This window comes from Terrapene carolina, unplaced genomic scaffold, assembly GCF_002925995.2.
Source record: "Terrapene carolina triunguis isolate 2854851 unplaced genomic scaffold, T_m_triunguis-2.0 Scaffold250, whole genome shotgun sequence".
NCBI lineage: Eukaryota > Metazoa > Chordata > Testudines > Emydidae > Terrapene > Terrapene triunguis.
In genome coordinates, this window is record NW_020664601.1 from 1,340,842 (window position 1) to 1,350,724 (window position 9,883).

The window sequence follows — 9,883 nt, forward strand, 5'->3', positions numbered from 1 at the left end:
TGTGTGTGTGTGTGTGTGTGTGTGTGTGTGTGTGTGTGTGTGTGTGTAAATAAAAGGTGCACTTCCCTGCCCACTGCTGGTAATGGCAGTGCAGGTTTTTGCTCAAGCCTGACTTCCCAGCAATACTGACTTCTGCCAGCACCTTTCACATTGCTAATAAGTCAGACTGGCTGCAGCTGAGGAGACGAATGCATAATGTACGCTCAATTCCTTGGGAAAATTAATGAGCCTTTTTGAAGTATCGTCCCCAGCTCCGGAGAACAGAGGAGATGGGGGGGGGGTTGTGGGGTTGGGCCCTGCTTCCTTGCTGTTGCTCCTCAAACAAGGCTTCAAGTAGCCAATATAGCAATAGGGGCTTATTAGCTTAGGTGGCTAGCACAGGGGTTCTTAGACTTTTGTACTGGTGACCCCTTTCACATACCAAGTCTCTGAGTGCGACCCCCCCATACATTAAAAACACTCTTTTATATATTTAACACTATTATAAATGCTGGAGGTGAAGCGGGCTTTGGGGTGGAGGCTGACCGCTCGCGACCCCCCATGTAATAACCACGTGACCCCCGAGAGGTCCCGATCCCCAGTTTGAGAACCCCTGGGCTAGCAGGTAACGTTGGTGCCTTGCCCTCTGACGTGTGAACCTGTTGCAGAAGGCTGTAAGTGTGAAGTGCCAATTCTGAAGATGGTGGCATATAGCCAAAAAGCTTGCTTAAAAAAAAAAATTGTTAGTGCTTCCTAGTGATTAGTGCAGGGGCTGGGAGTCAGGACTCCTGGGTTCTACTCCCAGCTGTGCTGTTAATATTAACAACATAGTCTCTGATTTTAACCAAGTCATTTAGGCCAAGATTTTCAAACTTGACTAGTGATTTTGGGCACCCAACTTGAGACCTCTCTAAAAGGTCCTGATTTTCGTAGGGCAGGTACTCAGCACTATCTGAGAATCAGGTCCTTTTTAAATTGGGCAAGTTAGGTGCCAGTTTTGTCTTTAATCTCTCTATCCCTCAGCTTCCCCATCTGTAAAACGATGCCTTACCTGACCGCTCAATCCGTGAATGTAGGCAGTCGCATTGAGAGCATCAGGTGGCGCATGCTGTAGAAGTGCACAATGTTCGGTTTAGGATAGAATTTGTGAATGGGTTTTAATTCAGATTGATTTTTCTGATTATTTGAAGTGACTTCTGTTATTGATGACAGATGCTAGATAATAGACCTTACCACTGAAGTTCTCTATTTTAGATGACTTCTCCCCCCCACTTTCCAGTTTTAGGCAAAGTTCACATATTTTTAAGCAAGATGAATTCAGATTTAAATGTGAATGAATTTGCATTCAAATAGCAATCTGATCATAAATGCAGAATAAAGCCAGTCGACCTCCAAAGGCAGAGCGCTGTGTGACAGAAGGAAAAAGGTATGAATTCAGATAGTGTGAACCAGTGGATTCTAACCCGCCCCAGGGAGTTTGGCAGACAGTCACAAGGGTGAGCTGGCCCTCCAACAAAGCCCCAAATCCCACAGCCCCCAAAGGTACTCAGCCATGGCCAGGTAGGCTGGGATGACCTGACCACCACAGACATGCTGTGGGGAGAAAAGGAGGCCAGAGGGGCTGCAGTAGTACTTAGCAACGGGGTGTATCTGTATTCGGGTTATCATCATCTATGCCCAGTCTTTAGTTCCATTTCCCCATATGTTCTCTTACATCTCAGGTAAGTTCGGAGTTTCCTAGGGAGGCATTTCTGAGCCTGTGCCCAACTCTCCCCAAACTCTGTACCTTGTTCCCAATGTGTGCGCCTCTTTTCCGGCCCCTCTCTGGAGCTGTTTTTTTTCCCTTGGTACTCCTTCAGCCTCCAGTTGTCTTGGGTGTTACACTCTCTCTCTGCCATCAATTGGGTCTAGCTTTTATAAACCCCATGTCCCACCTATTCCCAGCAGCCTCTGAGAGGAGTGGTTGATTGGAGTCAGCTACTTGGGTGGGTTTTTTTTTCTCCCCATGTGACAGTTCACTGTGTCACATATGGATATATTTCCAGGGAATTTAGTGGCACAGGAAAGCATACAAGAGGTTATAGGTCCTTAGGTTTTTCTTTCCTAATTTGATTGTCTCACAAGTGAATATTTGGAGGGTAGGATGGTTTGCATGTGTGTGGGGAAAGAGAGGGCAGTGCAGTCCGTGGGTAGAATTCATCCCTGCTGTAATTCCATTGACTTGAGCCAAGTTACACCAGAGAAGAACATAGCCCTGGGTCCCCTGGTGATTAGATTTCTTCCAAAGGAAGGTCTTGTTGCTGTTGCTGCTACTATCATCATCATCTTCATCATAACCTGAAACTCATTTTCAGAGGAGAATGGGTTGGACAACAGCATCATACATTCACCTGCCTGCCTAAGTATAGTGTCCATGCATTGGAAAGCCTTTTAAAACACTCTAGAATGGGAGGCAGCCTGGGCTTGTAAGGCTCTGGACAGGAGCCAGGAGATTTAGGTTCTGTTCCCAGCTCTGTCACTCACCTGCTGTGTGACCTTGGGCCAGGCACCTCGCTCCCCTGTGCCCGTGTTTCCCTCACACGCTTTGGCTGTCTTGCCAAATTCTCAGATTCTCTGACTCTGTTTGTACAGCCCCAGTTTCTGTTGGGGCACGTAGTTCCTACTGGAATACAAATAATAAAAATCAGTAGTAGCTGGCTGGGTTTTGTGGGAATGGGAGACCCTAGATACTCATGCAATGAGGTTATCGTTTCACTCCCTTCTAACTGCAGCTGTCCCCACTTTGTACCAGTGCCTCTTGCTGTGTCACTGTGCATAGCCACCGCTGCTTTCTCCTGCGTGGCTCTGGTGCAGCAGTGGCAAAGCTAGGTGACGACAGAAGCACTAACCTAATGCTGATGGTGTCTGTATCTCTGTTCTTGCAGGTGTTGGTGCTGCTGGAGACCCTGAGCTGGGGTCAGCGGGAAGATGACTGAGTACAAGCTGGTGGTGGTTGGAGCAGGTGGCGTTGGGAAGAGCGCTTTGACAATACAGCTCATTCAGAACCATTTTGTTGATGAATATGACCCCACGATAGAGGTGAGCAGCCCGCAGACTCTGAGATGGGAGTGAGTCTGTGAGTTTCTTATATGATCTTCAACTTTCTAACTTTGTGGTGGATTCCAGGGGCTGTTTGTTTGACCAGAGAATTCAGAGTTAAAACATGGAGAGATCAAATCTGAGAAGCCAAGCCAAAGACCTGAGCTACAACTCCAGTGTTGGCTCTAGCCCTGTGGTTCTGAACCTTTTCTTTACCAGGCCTTCCCAGCTAGGTGGGACACCTCTCCCAGTAGAAAGATAGGAAAGGGTATTTGCAACCTGTGCCCCCCTGCAACTTCCCCGTTGAGAACTCACGCTTCAGTCATAGGAGGTGAGGTTCAGCTTTCCTAACGCTTGATTGCTTGTGCTTCCAGTACACACATTCTCTTCTTGAAAGCACAGTTGAGCTTGAATGGGTAACGGCAGAGAATAAACACAGGCCAGATCTGGTGGGAAAACTGCCAGTTGGAAGTGTGTTTGGAAAGAATCCTCAATATGAGAGAGTGAAAATACAGGATCTTGTATCCATCCCAGGCTTCTGCAGCTGGTGGAAGGATCAGCTTCCTTCGTGTGGCTGGTGCTCCCTTCAAATCAAGAGCGCCCTTTTCTGGGGCTGGGCGGCTAATTCTCTGACCTTCCATCCTTGGGGAGCTGGGTTCAAATCTCGCTTTAGTCCCAAATGAAAATGCCTTGAGTTTGGTCTCAGCCTAAGCCCCTGGGGGATGTTCCTCCACTTCACAAAGCTACCACGTGTTGACACAGCACCCATTAGTGTGTCAGCGGATTGCAGTGACCTGACTTGGGTTGGGTGACTGTATCTGCTGAGGAGAGGCCCTGGGCTGGAATAGCGATAGGTGCTGCAGGTCAGGGTGTTGGATGGGCTGAATAGCACAGGGGGTTGGGGGCTAGGATTGAGATGTGTTTGATGGAACTTCCGGGGGGGCCTTAAGGGGTTGGGTTTGTATGAGCTGCTTCAGATCAGGACTGAGGTGCAATTGAAGACTTGCGGACAGAAGGAAGTTTGCATAAGGTCTTTAATGTCTATTTGTGTCTGTCTTTACTCTGGATGGTGACTGACTCTGTTTCCTTTGGGAGGCAGATGTGACTCAGTGGACAGAGCACTGAACTGGGACTTGAGATCTGGTTTCTGTTCCCAGTTCTGCCATTGGCCTGCTAGGTGACCAAAAAAGGCATAGAGGGGTAAAGAGACTTAGTTTCCCCTTCTGTAAAATGGGAACAATGATACTGAGTTCCGCTCTGAGATCTGCTGATGCAAAGTGCTATATGAGTGTTGTTACTGTATTGTCAAAAGAAAGGATTAACCCTTCTGAAGTGCTCAGATTGTGGTGAGGGATGTGGCATAATTTCCTGAACAGAACTGCTTTGCTTCCCTTCAAATAATAAGGAGCTACTCTGCTTTCTTTAAAATTCAGCCCCCTGCCCTTGCTGCTACCACCAGTCCAGCTCACCAGGGGCAGCAAAGGCGAGAGCACTAGTGTAGACAAAGTGCTGGTGGCAGCAGCATTTTAACCACTCTGTCACCTAACCTTGCTGAAAGTAGGTCTGTGCAACATTGTGCTTGAAACGCTGGTGGACGCTGGGCCTGTCCGCTCTGTGGCTGAAAGGGTGCTAGCAAATAGCTCTAGGAATTCATAGCCCAGAAATGTATTGTGTTTCTCAGACAAGAACTCCCTGTCCTCACTGTTTGAGGAGTTTGTACTGGCACCCTGCTAGCAACAGATGTCTAAACACGGCTTTTTGCTAGAATCACTGTTATATGATGCCTTAAAGGCCCACTTGGGATCAGAGCCCTACTGTGTCAGGCGCTGTATATACACAGTCATTGCCTTAAAGAGCTTGCAACCTATATAGACAAGCTGGAAATGTTATCTCTGTTTTACAGTCAGGGAGATGAGGCAGAGAGAGATTAAGTGACTTGTCCAAGGTTGCACAGGGAGTCTGTGGCAGACCCAGGGATTGAAGCCAGGTCTCCCAAGTCCCAGGCCTACACCTTAACCACAAAGCCCTCCCTCCTCCCTGTGGCTTCAGCCACCGTGGAGGCAGGATCTAGAACAGAGGTGGGCAAACTACGGCCCGCGGGACCGTCCAGCCCGGCCCCCGAGCTCCTGGCCCTGGAGGCTAGCTCCTGGTCCCTCCCCTGCTGTTCCCCCAACCCTCACAGCCTCAGCTCGCTCGCTCCGGCGCAATGATCTGGGCAGTGGGGCTGTGAGCTCCTGGGGCAGCGCAGCTGCAGAGCCCTGCCTGACCTGCTGCTCTGTGCTGCGCGGTGGCGGCAGTGTGGCCCAGCTCCAGCCAGGCGGTGCGGCTGTAGCACCGCCAGCCACTGGTGCTCCAGGCAGCGCAGTAAGGGGGCAGGGAGCAGGGGGATTTGGATAGAGGGCAGGGGAGTTCGGGGTGGTGGTCAGGGGGCAGGGGTGTGGATAGGGGTTGGGGGAGAACGGGGGGTTGAATGGGGGCAGGAGTCTCGGGGGGGTGGGCAGGGGTCCTGGGGGGGCAGTCAGGAAGGAGGGGGGGTTGGATGGGGTGGCGGGGGGCAGTCAGGGGCAGGGGTTCCAGGGGCAGTCAGGGGACAGGGAGTAGGCGTGTGTGAATGGGGCAGGAGTCCGGGGGGCGGGGGGGGAGATAGGAGGTGGGGGCTGGGCCACGACCCCCTCCCCTAACCGGCCCTCCATACAATTTACGAAACCCGATGAGGCCCTCAGGCCAAAAAGTTTGACCGCCCCTGATCAAGAATGACTGTGTGTGGCAAACTGAAGTTAGAGCCCATCTTGCAGGGTCCTGGAGCCTGGGCTCCAGTCTGAGCCTGAACATCTGCACTGCGGTTAAACAGCCCCTCAGCCCGAGCCCAAATCAGCTGGCATGGGCCAGCCACGGTTTTTAATGGCAGTGTAGACATATCCTTAGGCTTTTCTGCCCCAGCCCCTCTTCTGGGTTGTTGCTGCAGAAGCTCCCATGCTTTCTTAGAAATCTACTCTAGGTCGTTTTGCAGGAAAGCGCCGTGACAGCCCAACGTGACAGGAGATGTCTGTGCTGGGAAGCAGAGGTTTCCACAGCTCTGTGAGGAGCAGAGCCCTGCTCTCTCTTCCCTTGGACTGGGAGAGGTGGAAACGGCCCCTCCCCTCACCTGATAATGGACAGGAGGAGCGAGTGCCCCAACCTTTTCAGCCTCTGTTGTCCCCTCCAGCCTCACAGCCTTGTCTCTGGTGTGCCTGTTGTACCGTTCCCATGTGCTGTAGAGATTCGCTCCACGTAAACACGGCGCTGGGAATGTAAACCCTGAGCACTGTTTAACTGAATGTCCCCTGCAGCCGGCATGCTGCTACCGTCCCTTCTCTAGGACACGCCTGCACCTCCTGTGCCTCTGAAACACTTACTTTCCTCTCATCCGCTATGTGCAGGCCAGGCAGTCCCCTCCCATAGGTATCTAAGGTTCCCCCTGCACCATGCCCTCTGCCACTTCATACTCTCATAGGAACCTCAAATCACTGAGGCTTTCACTGATCTGATAAATGGAGTTTTCCTCCTTTCACTTAAACATATTTGCCTGGTGCTCCCTTGTCCCCCCCCCCAGAGTTAAACTAGCATGCTGTGCCTGTGGAGGTCAGGAAGGAATCTCCTTTCAGTAGACACCACATCTTCCTAAAATACACCATAACACCTTCAGCTAGGGGCATTATGGGAGCTTTATCAACCTGCCTCTGAAGAACTGGGTTGAAGCAACAATTGGAGGCAGGATACTAGACAGGATGGTCCTGTGGTCTAAGGGGCATAGTTCAGGGATTAGGTACCTGGCTCCCATTATTGATAACTGGACCTAACTCACTTAATGTCCCCTAGTGAGAATGGAGAATTCTTCTTGCTGCACTTTGCATTCATCCTGTATCTAGGCCCTGGGTTGGACTACTGCGATAACAGCAGCTCCCTCGCTGAGGAGTCCTCAGCTCCATTCCTGTGCATCAAAACTAGCCTTCGAGCTTCCTCTCCGCCATAAATCTCCTGTTTATAAATGAAACTCGCTGAGCCAGGCTCAGGCAGATACAGCAAATCCCCTGCCTGCAGATTTGGTGCTGACCTGAGGCTGGGGGAGAATTGCTGTGAAATTGTGCTAGAGGGTGTGTTCCCTTCAGCTACAGGAGAACTGTGAGCCCAGGGTCTCTTCTTCCTCAAGGAAACCCTGCCTGGTGTGTCGGGGGCTGATGCCCTTTTCTGGGGGTTGCATTCTTTCCGCACCGAAGAGGACTTGTACTGGACGAGAGATGTTTGGAAAGCATGCAAGCCAGAGTCTCCCAGTGCATTGGAACAGGTCTTGCATGTCTCAGTCCGACCCTTCGAGCTCTCCCACTGGGTCTCTTGCTTAGCCTTTCTGGCTGTGGCTTCGGGAAGCTCAGCTGTCTGAGCTGCCTGGGCCACTATCAATGTGCATCTGGGATATGACAAGCAGCTAAGCTGCTGTTTCTGTAGCAATGGGGTGTAGCAGTCTGTTCTGTCTTGTTGAGCTCAGCGCATATGAAGTGGGAGGAGGGTTTCAGTCACTGTTCCTCCGAAGAGCTCAGCTCAGCCTTAGATGAGCCCCTTTCTGTAGTATATGGAGTGTATGTAGGGAGTGTTGTCAGGTTTAAAGGGCTCTTAGAACTGGAAAGTTTTGACGTGGTGGAAATTGCAGGTGGCCGGGATCCTGGCTCCAGTGGTCTGATATGTGCGCTCACGCCTTGGAGGTGCTGCCAAGTATAATGCCAGCCCCTGTTATGACAGTGTCTTCATAACTTGGCAGCCGGCAAAAGGAGGGGCACAAGTGATAGTGCCTGGTTTAGGGAGGGGATGAAGCAGAAAGTAACATGAGCAATGAAAGAAAACTCCATGGCATTTTTGGTTCAAGCTGGGCAGAAAACCAGTAAATTCTTCCCTTGAAATGATTTCCTGGTAATATCTCTTGGGAACCTTAGATCTCATCTTACTCTGTCAGACCTGAAAAAATGCAAAACATTCTCAACAAAACCTCAAGGAACTCACCTGTTTCCTGGTTCTATTATGAACTTGAAACTGAGCTCCAGCTTTGTTAAGAGAGTTAGGAACCTTTCCAGGTGACCCTGGGTTCACTGCAACCTCAGGCCAAACTCAGAAGTTTAGCTGGAGTTTCATTTTGAGTTTTTGGCTCCCTTCAGCCATCCTTCCCTGGGTAGTGAACGGAACGTGGATACTTACAGCCAGAGGTTTGGCCTCCGGACACATGCCAGGGACCACTGTCTTGTCAGTTAATTAATAAAGGATCTGGATGATAGTAACCTGACATACGCAGACTGATCTCTGCATGCTTCCTCCCTTGCTGCCAGCACCAAGAGGAGGTTTGGAATGGTTGTGAAGATGTTTAATTGTAGAAGAGCTAGTGATTGTTGAATGCTGACACACTGGCCCCTAGATGCATCACCTTGACGGGACACCTTAGTACACAGGAGGAGATTAAAGTGGCTGGGGAAAGCATATCCCACATCCAGCCAGTTATATTGCTGTAGTCTGAGGGTAAAAGGGTTTCTTCTCATCCATCATTGGGTCCCCCCGAATCTAGGCATGTGGGACTGTTTTGTCTGCGTGGTGAACACCCTGCTGAATCTGGATTCTTTCCACTCAGGGACAGATCCAAGCATTTCTGACTGCAAATTCCCCATCTCTTTCCTGGATAAGACCAGCTTTGATAGGAGTTGGTTAAACCACTTCCATGGACAAGCGAGCTGTGTTTGCAGGTGGAGTTCCACCTGTTTACACCCCCAGGGCCAGTGGAGCTGTGGGCTGTGATCTCAGAGACCAGACCCCTGCTTCTCTTGGCTAGTGAGAGGCATCAGGCAGGTTTCAGATACGTTATTGATGGGGAATGTGAATGCCTCTTTAGAGGGCAGGATGCCAATCGTCTTTACAGTGGCTGGTATCTTGCCAAGCAGCACCAGCATTGTTGGTCTCTTCTGCTACTGCTCTGTCTCTAGCCTTCCCTTTTTGGGGAGGGGTATTGAGAAGGTCACAGCTCTGGATTCTTTTGACTTCTTGGATCCCTGTGGGTCTGGTTTCAGGCCTCACTGTACAGTATGGAGTGTTTATAAGGTGTGCTTGGTGGTTGATCTCCTAGCCATGAACAAAGGGAATGGGTCCATGTTGACTTCATTAGCTCAGTCTACAGCCTTCGATCCTGTCACTGACCTCTGCTTCTGCTGCTCTTTGGCCGGAGAACAGTTTTTCTTGTGAAGGGGCTATAGCCCATCTGTTTACATTATGGTGGCTGAACCTTAGCAACTGAAAGAGCTAAACATTTAAATTTGGTTTTAAAATGAAGGCTTAGAATTTGCAAAATATTACAGAATGCAACCAGAGCTGCAGAACGATCCTTAAATCGCACGATCTGGAACGATTTCGGCCTCCTTTTTCCCCCCCCCCCCCCCCCCCCCCCCCACACACACACACCTGTGATTTCCCTCCCACCCCTATTCTTGCTATGAAGGCATTTGGTTGTGTGCTTTATGCTTTTGAGGTTGGACTGGTGGGAAGAAAGAGACTAAGCTGTTTCTGTGGTTTGCATGAAACATGACAGTCCTCTTTCCATGCCAACAGCATCCCCGGTGGTTAGACTAGGCAGGGAGGAAGTGTGATGATGTCATCTAAGGGGCAGCGCTTTATGAGGCCCTGCTTTTAAAACTCATAACAGATCCCACTGAGAATCTTCATAAGTAGGGTTACCATATTTCAGCACGGGAAAAAAGAGGACGGGAGGAGCCCCGCCCCTGTCCTGCCCTAGCCCCGCCCCTTCCACTCCCCGCCCCCC

General features: G+C 50.4%; 1 protein-coding gene across 4 annotated transcripts in view; it reads left to right on the forward strand.

The window, feature by feature from the left end:
• The window catches only part of HRAS (HRas proto-oncogene, GTPase), a 75,437-nt gene that overhangs the window by 53,332 nt on the left and 12,222 nt on the right, over window positions 1-9,883 (forward strand). For all 4 annotated transcript variants that reach the window (XM_024209522.2, XM_024209521.2, XM_024209523.2 and 1 more), the window contains one exon: window positions 2,904-3,057. In XM_024209522.2, coding sequence (XP_024065290.1) covers window positions 2,947-3,057 — 111 coding nt within the window. In that variant the 5' untranslated portion in view covers window positions 2,904-2,946. The remainder of the gene's footprint in view (window positions 1-2,903; window positions 3,058-9,883) is intronic.